The following is a 14,142-nucleotide window of genomic DNA, read 5'->3' as shown; positions in this document are numbered from 1 at the left end:
CACAGGGAAACCTCCGCTTCAGTGCAGGAATCCAGGAGGCTGAAGGATGCAGGGACGAAACCTCTGCTTCAGTGCAGGAATCCAGGAGACTGAAGGACGCAGGGACGAAACCACTGCTACAGCACAGGAGAACAGGAAGCTGAAGGATGCAGGACGGAACCTCCGCTTCAGCACAGGGGAACAAGCGGGAGCTTGAGGGAAGCTGAAGGACGCAGGACGGAAGCTCCGCTTCAGCACAGGAGAACAAGCGGAAGCTTGAAGGAAGCTGAAGGACGCAGGGCGGAACCTCCGCTTCAGCACAGGAGAACAAGCGGGAGCTTGTGGCAGAACAGGTAGTGACATCCGGTAAGGACTATGCTCGGCTGGGAGCATTGTGGGAAAACAGTACTTAAAGGCCAGAGGGCCAATCCCCGGCGGGGGTGTGAAGGTACTGCTCCAATGAGTGAATGCAAGTCTAGGTTGCAGTGATAGGCTGCACAGCTGCAGTAGATACCAGAGGGAGTGTGTATTGCTTTGGTGAGTGAATCCAGGCTGCAGCAAACATCAGGAGAGCTGTTCCAGAACTGCACCGGTCTGCAAGGTAAGGCAACCAGTAAACCGCGGAGTGGATTCCTTACAGTAACTCATCTCTAACTCCTCCTATTTACACAACTCAATCATAAATTGGCAGACAGGGGGCAATATCCCAACACATTGGAAAAACATCTTCACATTATTTGGAACAGGGGCCATGGACGCCATAAAGGTCGGACTTCATGAACATTTAGCATAAATAAGTATTACATACTGTAATTTCTCAGCATATTTAATGTTTCGTGGGTTGGATGTGATACTTTTAATGGGTCAGCATTAATCCTCACTAAATAAGTACACGCTGGCCTAATTATGAGACCCGCCATAGGCAGATTTGGTAGGAAATAATAATTCATCTTTTACTGACTTGCATTGGACACAAACAGCTTACTTGGAGAAGAAGTTACATTACGAATATAAATTGGGGGTGTCTCATCAATAGACAAAATGAGGGGAGGGGGGAGATTAGAGACTGACCAGTCTTCTGAATCTATCCATGCACTGTTATTAAGGGGAGAAAATTGCCTTATTGCCAATATGTATTGTTTGTATACAAGGAGAAATTAGCCATTACAGGTTTTCATTTGTCTTTTAGAACTTTTAGTCCTTCCTATTGGATTGGTCCTGAAAATCCGGTAATAATAATAGTTCTGACCAGTGTCTCTGTCACAATGGTCATTAACAATCCCAATAGACAAAACGGGCGACGAGAAAAGAGGTTGACCAGTTGTCACGATGGTCATTAACCATCCCATTGTGGTGTATTTAATGTTTAGCACAAGAAATAACACAACAATCACCGATGATGCAAACAGGGTTTATTCATAATCAAGCAGAGCTCTTCTATGCACATTTACAGATTAGTCTGATAGTTAATATCTTGCCTGGCACATGCCGAGAGAATTAGAGACAAAAGGTTAGAGAAACAGAGGGATGACCAAAACAAATAACAGTGCTTTAACCCGCCATGTATATCATCTAAATATAAAGGAAATCTGAAAAGCTTTAATATTTCTACTTAAAAAGAAGCCTATTTTATTTAATGAAACCAAGTATTCTCATATCTCTGTGCCCAAGACATGCATGAAAACGAGAGGTAACTCTCAATGTATTACTTCCTGGTAAAACATTTTATACAATTTTAACAAAAAACATGTTTAAGTATTATTTAGCATATTCACTTGAATTGGGCTGCAAGGTAACTGCTAGAGCTGGAAGCCTTCTTGTAGAGCAGCACCACTTAGTAAACATGGACCTACAGCTGCACAACAGGCCATATGGGCTAAGTCCCCCTTCTCCAGCACCTGGGGAAGACATCATGTTGAATTGGAGCCATAGACCTGATTACGGTTTGACTTTGTGAACATAAGACACCTTGACTTGAATGGACCAGGAGGTCTGTTAGGAAATCATACTGCTTAGTTCGCCCCAAAGTGTTATCTAAAATATCTAACCACGTGCTCAATGTAACAAAGTATTGCAAAGCGTATATGTGAGTTGCATGGTATTTTTAACCATATGTTAAATGAAAATGTAAAATGAATATTTCTTCGTTACTCTTACTCAGAACCCATAACACACTTTATGAATGAAAGGGTCAATTTACTACAGTATCCCGGCTGCAACATTTGGGCAGAACCAGTGGAATAAACTGAGAAATATTCATCAAGAAAAAGGAATCCCATTAAAAGCAAAGGGAGTTTTTCCTGTGATAAATCTGGTGCAATTCTTTTGCACAGTCTTTGCATCAGTTTTGCTTAAGTAAACAACACACAAGGTGTCTTACAGGTTAATGTAGTGTTATATAGCTTTGCACCACTTAGTAAATATTCCCCTTATGTTTTCAGTGCTGGAGAGGCTGCAACATTGCTTAATACACCAATATACAGTAAAACACTGCAACGCACCAACGTTACTAAATGGTGCTAAGTCTTAGCACATTTTTCATACAATTAGTGGGATTTAAGGTGAACTAAGACTTAGCCTCAACGTATCCAACATATCCAACATTTCCAATGTTTACTTATTTTATTGATAAGCTACTAAAATGCCCCTTCTTTTTTTGCTCACCTAACACCTGCATTTTAACACGCTAATAGAATTGATGGGTGAGGGGCTTACAGATTGTGTGGCTTACGGGCATGCACAAAGTAATAACTATCAGAATCAGAAATGTTCAAAGCTGACCGGTGTTCACGTGGAAGTACCTCCAGTTTCTCAATTTCATAACCAGCCCCTTTAAAAGCCAGTTCCAGGCCTTCCTTTGTTATGGCCATGCAATAAAAGCACTTTTGGCCAACATAGTAAAAGGAACAATTTAGCGAACTCAGAACGATTAAGTGACCTCCGGGCTTGATCAGGTCATGGAAATGTTTCAGGGTATTGCAAAGAGACTGGATATCCTTGCAGGCAACTTCCAAGCAGAGGCAGCTGAGTATGCAATCTGCTGGTGGCAGAACTTCAGGCTCAAATGGGTTTCTTTTCAAGACATCACACTTTAGGACTTGTTTCACGGTTCTACGGAGTGTACCTTCTTTTTCCTTCCAGTTCTCACTGTCAAAACAAATAAACATTAAAGGCATTTTATTGTTTGTTTATTTATCCCTATGGATGGAATGTTAGGCCTTAGACCCTTTGGAAAATGTTCTGTGTATACATCACAACATCTTTTTCCTTTTACTCTGTTGGGCTGAAAATCTCTGACACAACAAATTAACCACACCGCTCACCTCATTGGATGCAGTAGTAACTTATGACCTGTGCATATAGGGGAAAGAATTCAGCATAGATCCAAACAAAAAGCTGATGACAGAATCACCAAAAGATTCCTATTTCCTGCACTCAGTCTGGTATAGTTTAGTGTATTTAGCACAAATGTCTAACAGGTATGCTACTTAGATGGTAAATAGATACAGGTTACCCATAGTAGCCGGTCCCATCCCTGTAGGAGGATGGATACCAGTAAAAGCCAAAATGGCCAAAGACAATAAAACTTTATTAATTATTTGACATCGACGAATGAACAATTACAGTGACCATATATACAGTGTAGGGATATAAACCTCCCCAAATATAAAAAAAAGGTAGGTGGGTGCTAGACACACAATTCAGAAATCCACGAACGTATCTACGTTACCAATAACCATATAATAATGTGTGTTAGTGTAACGGGTATTCCCCCATACAATCGCATATAATGTGTGTGTGCGGGGAACTTAGTGTTACCAAGTGTGGTGCTTTACCTGTTAGGCTCACAGGGGGTCTAAGCCTCCGCCACGGGGAGCCTGGGGCACGTATAATAGTAATAGGAGTAACCTCGTACTCGGTGCAGCGCCTCCACCTGCGATGACTCCCACCAGAGGGGGAGTGATCCTCGCAGGACAATATATATATATAGATCACACAACAGCATGTAAAACAACCAATAACTTTACTTGTGAGCATTGAACGTATTTGCATATAATAACCAGGTGTCCCTCCCTAGAGGAGACACTACTACGGTGTCTCGCAGGATGCAACCTCCTCCCACCGGGTAATCCCAGCCCGTGTCCAGTGACCCCACACAATATGTCCCTTTAAATGATATTGATGTGTGTGTGACTGCGCAGCCACTAGTCCCGTGTGAGTACTCTGTTGTTACACTTATAACGATACCTGCCTGGTGCGGCGGCACCTGGCTTTCAAGGATCTTCTCAAAGGATCAGACGAGCTCCTACACGACATCCAGGATCCAGCCGTGTGGTGATCCGTCAGGGGCGATCCCACCCTGAAGATAGTCCAGCTCTCTTTAATGGCGGAGACTTGAGCCCAAGTCTCTCAGCAGGAAACACAGCGTCTGCTGTGTCCCTAACTAGCAAACGGCTAATGGGGCAGGGTCCCTAACCTAGGGCCTGTCCCTATAGCACTCAGCTACTGTGACTCAGGGCTATCTGGGGCCTAGAGGGCTGCTGGCCTAGTGCAGGGAGTCACTGACTCCTGCACCCTACCTCCTTCCCCTAGCTGCTCCGGTCACCAACTGAACTAGCGTGCTCCAAACCCGCAAAATGTATCTTATCTCCCTTGCAGGGAGATCCTCCAGCCCTATTGGCTACCTGGCGTCACCTGACTCTGCCCCTGTGCACCCTGGGGGCTGACTGCTCTTGGGAGCTATTCTCCCTGCGGGGGCCTCGCGCGCACTTCTCTTGCGCATGCGCAACTACATAGAAGATGGCGGCGCCCTGCTCGGGAGCCGCCGGGGACTCTGAGACACAGAGAGCGCTCCCTGCACTAGCCCCCACCCCCCAGAAGTGCCGGCGGGTTTGCCGCGTGACCCTCGGCAGCGGAGGTAAGAGGAGGGGGGGGGGGTTGCGGGACAAGGGGAACCAACTACATCCTCCCCCTGGAAAAAACCCCAACGTCCTCGCTTGGGATACAGAGCTCAACCATGTACAGAAATTATATAATAAAAATGCAGTTTGATCATATAACAGCACATGCACGACTCTAAACAATATTGCACAATTATGTGAGCATCACAATCACAGATTGGATCTTGCTCTGAGACCACTGCTGAGCCTCATAATGGGGTGCCCCAATTTGATCATAGGTTACCCGAGTTGGAGGGTACCTGACTCTTTGGCTCCTGCGGAGCTGTTCTTCTGCAACTCCCTCGGGGGAGTAATAAACACAGTCCTCAGGCTCAGCCTCTTCCCTTGAGGGGAGAAATGTCTCTGAACAGTCTCTGTTAGGCACAAAGCACGGGCTCTGTGGATCCAAATGCTGGCCTGTTGGTGCCACCTTAGTAGGCGTTGGCCTATGGAACCCTTTACCTGTAGCTCCTCTGGGAGATGCCCCTTCTGTGGGGTAGTCCCTTTGAGAGGGTCCTTCCATAGGATCTTCAGGAGTTTCAGAGTGGGTCTCGTTATTGACAGTCTCTTGACCCATCCCTGATAAGTTGGACTCACCGTTGAGCGGTGTGGCCGGTATCTCTGCTTCCTCATCTCCCACTTGTGGAATGGGGAGAAGATGATTACGGTGCCATACCTTTAGCCGGCCTTCAGTGTCTTTGATGCGATAGACCGGGAGGCCAGGCATCTGAGATTCTATTTCATATACCCCATCTCTCCATCGATCGGCCAATTTGTGTTTTCCCGGGACTCCCAAATTCCGAAGCAACACAGCGTCCCCAGGACGAAGTTCCCGATATTTGACCTTATGATCGTATCGCCTTTTATTTCCCACGTTCAGCTTAGCTGTAGACTTCTCAGCTTGTTGATAGGCCTGCTGTAAACTGTCTTTAAGTCTTTACACGTATTTGAAATGGGTAGCATTGTGTATACCATCCGTCGAGACTCTAAGACGTACATCCACTGGCAGTCTCGCCTCTCGCCCAAACATGAGGAATTATGGGGAGAATCCAGTTGACTCGTGTCGTGTGCAATAGTACGCATGCGCCAGAGCCTCCACGTGTTAACTCCATTCAGTTTTCTAAACACTCTGTAGAGTTCCGAGCATGTCCAGTAAGGTTCGATTAAATCATTCTGGCAGTGCATCTCCTTCGGGGTGATACGGGGTCGTTCGTGATTTGGCAATGTTTAGCATTTTGAGCAGTTCTCGGATCAACGTGCTCTCGAAGTCCCGACCTTGGTCTGAGTGAAGGCGGTTGGGAAGACCGTAGTGCACGAAATACTTCTCCCATAATATTTTTGCCACTGTGATGGCTTTCTAATCTTTCGTGGTGATGGCCTGGGCATAATGGATGTAATGGTCCGTGATGACCAGCACGTTGCATATTCCCCTGCTATCGGTCTCAATGCACAGAAAGTCCATACACAAAAGGTCCATTTGGCCAGAACTCTTCAGATGGCCCATGGGTGCTGCTCTGGTCGGCAGGGTCTTGCGCTGTATACACCTAGTACAACGGCGACAGTGGCGTTCGACGGCCTCTCGCATCTTTGGCCAGAAAAAGCGGTCTCTGACCAACCCAAAGGTCTTCTCTACTCCGAGATGTCCATGCTCATCATGTAGGGACTTCAACACCATGTATTGCAATTTCTTAGGGAGGACTAGTTGTCGCCTATCCGGTTGGTTGTGGTATTGCACCACCCGATAGAGTAAGCAGTTGTCTATTTCGAATTTGTCCATTTCCCACATGAGCAAGGCCACCAAGTCATTGGGAGCACGCTTCAGAAGGGCTGGGTTCTTCTTTTCGACGGCTTGCCTAATAATACTAACGACAGGATCGCGTATTTGGTAGTCTACCAGATCTTTCCACCGTAGCACTTTGTCATGCGTTATGTTCATCCCTTTTGGATCGCAGTAGGCGGCTGGGACAGCCTGCGACTGGCATCCCAATGAATCTGCAACCCTTAATTCTGAGAAGGCCACTTGGTCGTTGATGATGGCGGCAGTGCTACACATAGCTCGCACCCTGGGTCCTGGGAGTTCTTCCCATTCCTCATCATCTTGAGTAGCACTTAGCCCTGGCCGTCGGGAGAGGGCGTCAGCCCCGATATTCAAGGGTCCCGGCTTACACTTCAGGGAGAAGCGGTAATTGTTCAGAGCGGCCAGCCATTGTTGTCCTGCTGCATCCAATTTGGCCGAAGTATTTATGTACGTGAGGGGATTGTTATTCGTCCTTACCTCAAATGTAACCCCGTAAAGGTAATCGTGGAGCTTCTCGGTGATCGCCCACTTGAGAGCCAGGAACTCCAACTTGTGGACGGGGTATCTCTGTTCACTGGGGGTCAGACTGCGGCTGATGTACTGCACCGACACACTTTATTCAAGCAAATACCCGGTATGTACCTGGCAGATACCTGGAATGCGCCGCTCCCCACCTCTGACAAGCCCCGTTGCATTTGCCTTCCCAGCCTGGGTTCATGCCTGGCTGATGGGCGGCTGATCTGTTAAATGATAATGATTAGGATTTAATAGGCTGCAATGCTTCGCGTGTCTACCAGATGGCATAAATTCATGAATTGTAATGCAGTATATATATATATACTGTGCAGTATTGCAGCCAGCGGGAATAAAATGCTTCAATCCCTGCTTGGAAAATAACTCAATGCACTCGGGCAGAAAACAGTCACAAACCTCAATACACCCGGGTATACCCGAATTCGTGGGACTAGCCAAGCTCGAATAAAGTGTGTCGCCAGTGTAGGCTACAGGCTGAAGGCCCTAGGGGTGCTTCTGATGCAGGACGGCACCCAGACCATTGAGACTGGCATCCACATGTAGAACGTTTGGTTGTTCGAGATCAGCATACGCAAGCACCGGCGCTTCGGTCAAGGATTTCTTAAATTTCAGGAAGGCCTGTTCACACTCAGACGTCCATTTATCACCAAACGGTTCGCGAGCCGATACAGCCTTCCTTCCGCTATCTTCGGGGTATATCTTCAACAGATTGTTCAGGGGTTTAGCTCTACTAGGGTACCCTTCCACGAAGAGACGGTAATACCCACAGAACCCCAGGAAGGATCGTAGTTCTGTGACATTCTCGGGACGTGGTCAGTTTATGACCGCTTCTACTTTGGCTGGGTCGGTGGTGATCCCTTGAGCAGACACGATGTCCCCCACGTAGGTCACCGAGGTGTGACAAAACCGGCACTTGTCTAGGGACAATTTCAACCCTTCCTTCCCAAGACGGTCTATCACTTTAAGTAGCCTTTCTTCATGCTCTTCCAGAGTTCTTCCAAAGACAATGATGTCGTCCAGGTAGACGAGACACTCCCGAGGGTTCATGTCCCTGATTGTCTTCTCCATCAGTCTTTGGAAAGTAGCAGGGGCCCCACATATACCTTGGGGCATACGTGTAAATTGGTAGAACCCCATGGGGCAGACAAAGGCTGTTTTCTCCTGATCCTCTGCATTCATGGGTACCTGATAGTACCCAGATTGTAGATCAAGCACACTGAGCCATTGGCTTCCATTCAGAGCATTCAGGATCTCTTCAATGCGGGGAAGGTTGTACTGGTCCGGTATCGTACGGTTATTCAGGGTTCGATAGTCGACACACAGTCGTACGGATCCATTCTTCTTCCTTACCACCACTATGGGAGAGGCGTAAGGGCTCCGAGACTCCGTCAATATCCCAGCGGTCTCCATTTCTTGCAAGACATTCCTTACATCGTCCACATCTCTAGGGGCGATGCGACGAGAGTGTTCCCGGAGCGGAGTGGCATCACTCAGTCTAATGGCATATTGAGCGCTGCGACTGCACCCCACATCCATCTCACTCGTGGAGAATACAGTCCGTCGTTTATTCAATTGGGTTGTCAGCCGCTCTTTCCACTCCATTGGCAACGTTGACTCGCCAAAGTTGAAGTCTAACTCGACTAATCGCTCATCCACTGCAGCAGCGTTCACCTGAGACGTTGTTTCCACAGGGCTAACCGGATATATGCAACCCAGACTCAGTCCGGCATCAAGATCCATCGGGAATGGGGAGATGTTCTGCACATATACGTAAGTTTGTAGAGGGATTTTAGTCGTCCACTCCCTTACTTCGGGTAGAACCCGATACCCTCTCTGAACTTCTTCCTCAGGGGTTCTCTCCAGAGAGAACAGCTGATCGTTCTCATCTCGCTCGGGATAACAGCACCAGATGGCCATTCGTCGCACTCCCCCTGGTAATATGGTCGTCAGTCCGCGTTGATGATTGTAGAGATCCCCGTGACGTTCCAAGGCATATACCTGGTTGCACTCTTCTCGTAAGACGGGGTCTAGGAGCGAAATTGCCAGTGGCAACTCGTTGGTCTCTTTCAGGTATGCTCTGATTACAGCTTGTACTATATCAGTGTTGGTTCCCAAGATGATCGGATACTGATCTTGGGGCTCCGGGCATACCATTGCCGCTACATGCATGGGGTGTTTCTTGCCGGTGTTCAGTTGAAGTATTTCCAGTTGCACCCTTACAATCCCATCGATGGGGTAGTCTTCATTACTTAACCCCCTAACCTTCATATGTTCGGCCGACCTCAGGGGGCAGTGTCTAAGGTGCTGGTCATAGAACTTGCGATTTATAATGGTCACTTGTGATCCCATGTCCAGTAGGGCCAATGCGTAGATCCCTTCCAGTACAACAGGTACGATGGCCGCGGGGCCTACTGCACCGACACACTTTATTCGAGCAAATACCCGGTATGTACCTGGCAGATACCTGGAATGCGCCACTCCTCACCTCTGACAAGCCCCGTTGCATTTGCCTTCCCAGCCTGGGTTCATGCCTGGCTGACGGGCGGCTGATCTGTTAAATGATAATGATTAGGATTTAATAGGCTGCAATGCTTCGCGTGTCTACCAGATGGCATAAATTCATGAATTGTAATGCAGTATATATATATATACTGTGCAGAATTGAAGCCAGCAGGAATAAAATGCTTCAATCCCTGCTTGGAAAATAACTCAATGCACTCGGGCAGAAAACAGTCACAAACCTCAATACACCCGGGTATACCCGAATTCGTGGGACTAGCCGAGCTCGAATAAAGTGTGTCGCCAGTGTACTTGACTGTAAGCTTCCCTTGGTGAGGCGTCATCACTGGGGCCGGAGGCAGAAGAGGCATCTTTGGTTCCAGAAAGAGGGGGTTCCAGGTCAGACGCTGCCATTTGTACGCGACAGACCATTGACCGGGCTGATTTTCCTCTATCGGGAGGTTTCTCCTCTGGAGGGTCCTCCCTCTCCGGACTGTTACTGGAAAAGTGGCCCTTCTTACCGCAGTTATAGCTCACAACCTTGTGGCGTTCTGGACGAACCTTGGATGGGGAAGGTGGACTGTCGGAGGGTTTCGGCTTGTACCCCTTGGACAGAGCGGCAGACTCTTCCTTTTCCATAGAGCACTTTCCCTTTGAGACGGGGGGGTTCTTGGATTTTGCGGTAGAGTGTAGCAAAGCATGTGCCTCCTGAATTTTCACCAGGCGCATCAACCCGGTGAACGTAGGGGGACTCCCGTCCATTATTTTGCTGCAGAGCATATTGGCTATGGGGTGAGTGGGGCTTGATCCCCGCAGGTACTGCTTACGAAGTGCCTCATCCATCCCAGGGGCAGGAATCAGCTTACGACTGAGTAGGATTCCCAAGACCAGTTGCAGGCGGTGTATAAAGGCCGACAAGTCCTCTCCCTCCTTCTGATAGAGATTGTAGTACTTCGTCCAGATCGCTCCTTCATCTTCTGCTAGTCCGTACGCTTCCAGCAGGAATTCCACTATCTCCAACGCTGTCAACTCTGGATGTTGGTCCCTGTGGGTGGTTACAATGGCAGAAGCGGGAGGCCTGAGACACTCCATGATACGCTGCCTCTTTACTGTGTTAGTGCACGACCATTCCTCTACAACTTTTAACGCATTCTACCTCCAAAGGTCTATCCCTCTCTCCCCCTGTCGTGTTGGAAGTACTCCCGAGAAGGCTTTGAGTTTCTGGTAGCTTTGGGACTGGGAGGCCAGGGTGATGGCTTCGACGAATTGGGGTAGCGTCCCCCCCATTGCAGAACCTTCATTAGTTACCCTCTCTCTGATAGGCCGGGAGTATCCCTCACGGGGTGCGGTGGGGGGTGAAGGGGGCGGACTGTCAGCCCAACTAGTGGCTCCCGTGAGAGCGTTTGGGGTAAAGGAGACTTTGGGTGGTGGACGTTCGACCCGGTTTGGGGTACTTGACACTGGTGCAGTTGGTGTCCAAGTACTGGTGGATGGTTCATCTGGAGCCGGAGGAGGGGCCCTTGGTGAAAACATTTCCCGTATTACTGGTAAGTCCGAGTATATAACGGGGTAGCCTTCTGGTGGGCACTCGGGGGCTACTAGAGTGTTCGGGGCCGTCTCTTGGCATATGTCCCGCACCACAGTGAATAGTATGGTGCTCCAATAAAAAGTAGGGTCGAACACCCTGTCCCGGTACCATACTTTATCTGACCCTATGAGCTCCCTCAGCGAGTCCCGGATGTTAGTCTCTGCTACTAATGCTGGAACGTTCCCTACGGCCACGACGTAACTAGGGGGCTCCAGGACGGAGATGGCCCACGCATGGACTTCTTGACGTGAGGGAATCCCATGTTGCTGTTCTCTTATGATACAGGTTTGAATAGGGCACCCCAGGTCTGATATCTCAGCAGCGCCTCCAAATGTAACGGGTATTCCCCCATACAATCGCATATAATGTGTGTGTGCAGGGAACTTAGTGTTACCAAGTGTGGTGCTTTACCTGTTAGGCTCACAGGGGGCCTAAGCCTCTGCCACGGGGAGCCTGGGGCATGTATAATAGTAATAGGAGTAACCTCGTACTCGGTGCAGCACCTCCACCTGCGATGGCTTCCACCAAAGGGGGAGTGATCCTCGCAGGACAATATATATATATAGATCACACAACAGCATGTAAAACAACCAATAACTTTACTTGTGAGCATAGAACATACTTGCATATAATTACCAGGTGTCCCTCACTCTCGCAGGAAGCAACCTCCTCCCACCGGGTGATCCCTCCCCGTGTCCAGTGACCCCACACAATATGTCCCTTTAAATGATATTGATGTGTGTGTGACTGCGCAGCCACTAGTCCCGTGTGAGTGCTCTGTTGGTGCACTTATAACGATACCTGGCTTTAAAGGATCTTCTCAAAGGATCAGACGAGCTCCTACACGACATCCAGGATCCACCCATGTGGTGATCCATCAGGGGCGATCCCACCCTGAAGATAGTCCAGCTTTCTTTAATGGCGGAGACTTGAGCCCAAGTCTCTCAGCAGGAAACGCAGCGTCTGCTGTGTCCCTAACTAGCAAACGGCTAATGGGGCAGGGTCCCTAACCTAGGGCCTGTCCCTATAGCACTCAGCTACTGTGACTCAGGGCTATCTGGGGCCTAGAGGGCTGTTGTCCTAGTGCAGGGAGTCACTGACTCCTGCACCCTACCTCCTTCCCCTAGCTGCTCCGGTCACCAACTGAACTAGCGTGCTCCAAACCCGCGAAATGTATCTAATCTCCCTTGCAGGGAGATCGTCCAGCCCTATTGGCTACCTGGCGTCACCTGACTCTGCCCCTGTGCACCCTGGGGGCTGACTGCTCTTGGGAGCTATTCTCCCTGCGGGGGCCTCGCGCGCATTTCTCTTGCGCATGCGCAACTACATAGAAGATGGCGGCGCCCTCCTCGGGAGCCGCCGGGGACTCGGAGACACCGAGAGTGCTCCCTGCACTAGCCCCCACCCTCCAGAAGTGCCGGCGGGTCTGCTGCGTGACCCTCGGCAGCGGAGGTAAGAGGAGGGGGGGGGGGGTAGCGGGACAAGGGGACCTAGCTACATCAGCAAAGCAGGATCTCAACATATCTATGATGACCCGATGTATATTCAAGTCATCCACCGGTAATGCTTTATCTGATATGGCCTAATGAGCCATCAAATATTCTAGGCGATTGGTAGGGGTGATAAGCAGACAAATCTGTCTTAACTCTGTGCTAGTGTAGTAATGCTCAGCAGAGAAGTAAGGTAAGCTGCAAACAAACAGTCATGTGTTGCTCACACTGTGTCTATATCCCCCTCAATATGCAGTATATACTGTATACATATGGAACACCGCACTTTAGAAAAACATGCCCCGCTAACCTGTGGTCCATGGAAGAAAACATAATTTGTACTTCACCTTTTGTATGCTCTACATTTTTTGGGAAATTGTTTCCTGAACCGTGGTAATTACATTTTCTTTCTATTAAAACAAACACGTTACTATATCAGGGGTCATTCTCTAGGTTAAACTTCTCATGCATCATCTGAAACATTTCAGCTATTTCCCCAATAACCAAAGCTTAAAGCTGCACTTCAAGCAATATCCTGCATGTGTGTTTTTTTTAAATAAATCAGTTCTGTAGTAAGAAAAAATACTTTTAGCATTTTCTGTTTTAAAAAAAACAACTTTGAAATATCAATTTTCTTGTATTCTATTTTTAAAAGCATGCTTGTTGCTTTAGCAAAGCATACATTCCCCATATTTAAAGATGTCACCAAACTTTGCCGATCAATAGACGGAGTACGAATTGACCGGCAGCTATGCAGTTCTTCAGGTAAGTAGAGCATGCCCAAATGAAACTATTGAAGTAAAAAAAAAACTAAAAAAAAAAAACGGGATCTTGAACTGCAGCTTTAATGTCCAACTCAAACAAAGGTGATATGTGACTCTTTTTCAGCCTTCAGTATTTCGTCCTCTGTGTTTTATTTGATCACACACAGCAATTCCTGGCAGCAAGTTCCATCATAACGCTCCCTTGTAACATAATCACTGCATCTACTGTACCTAACAACGAGAAACCAAGATCCTGTATCTTATTATAATAATATCCTTGGCTAACATATATTGTGTTGCATTTAATTCAGAACCAAGTTCTCAACATACTTCAAATTCATCTAAAAGTATTTTCCCATAATTCCCTAAACCTTTTTTACCCTAAGTAATGTCTCATTTATAGAACGCCCTTCATTGCTCATTTCCTTTTCAGTTGCCGTAGAATTTCTTGACTGATATTGTGATTGTTTATATGACTGGTCTGTAAACCTGACAATGTATTCTTCCACATCGTCTCAAATTCTTCTTTCAGTTTTGTGTTCCTCAGCTC

General features: G+C 47.8%; 1 protein-coding gene across 1 annotated transcript in view; it reads right to left on the bottom strand.

The window, feature by feature from the left end:
* Positions 1-1,376: 1,376 nt before the first annotated feature.
* LOC142484937 (indolethylamine N-methyltransferase-like) overlaps positions 1,377-14,142 on the bottom strand; it is a 36,116-nt gene continuing 23,350 nt past the window's right edge. Inside the window, exon 3 of the mRNA XM_075584185.1 lies at positions 1,377-3,126. Within this exon, the coding sequence (XP_075440300.1) occupies positions 2,691-3,126 (436 nt within the window). The 3' untranslated portion in view covers positions 1,377-2,690. The remainder of the gene's footprint in view (positions 3,127-14,142) is intronic.

This window comes from Ascaphus truei, unplaced genomic scaffold (assembly GCF_040206685.1).
Source record: "Ascaphus truei isolate aAscTru1 unplaced genomic scaffold, aAscTru1.hap1 HAP1_SCAFFOLD_473, whole genome shotgun sequence".
NCBI lineage: Eukaryota > Metazoa > Chordata > Amphibia > Anura > Ascaphidae > Ascaphus > Ascaphus truei.
Note: the sequence above shows the minus strand (reverse complement) of the source record. Positions and strands in the feature narration are given on the sequence as shown.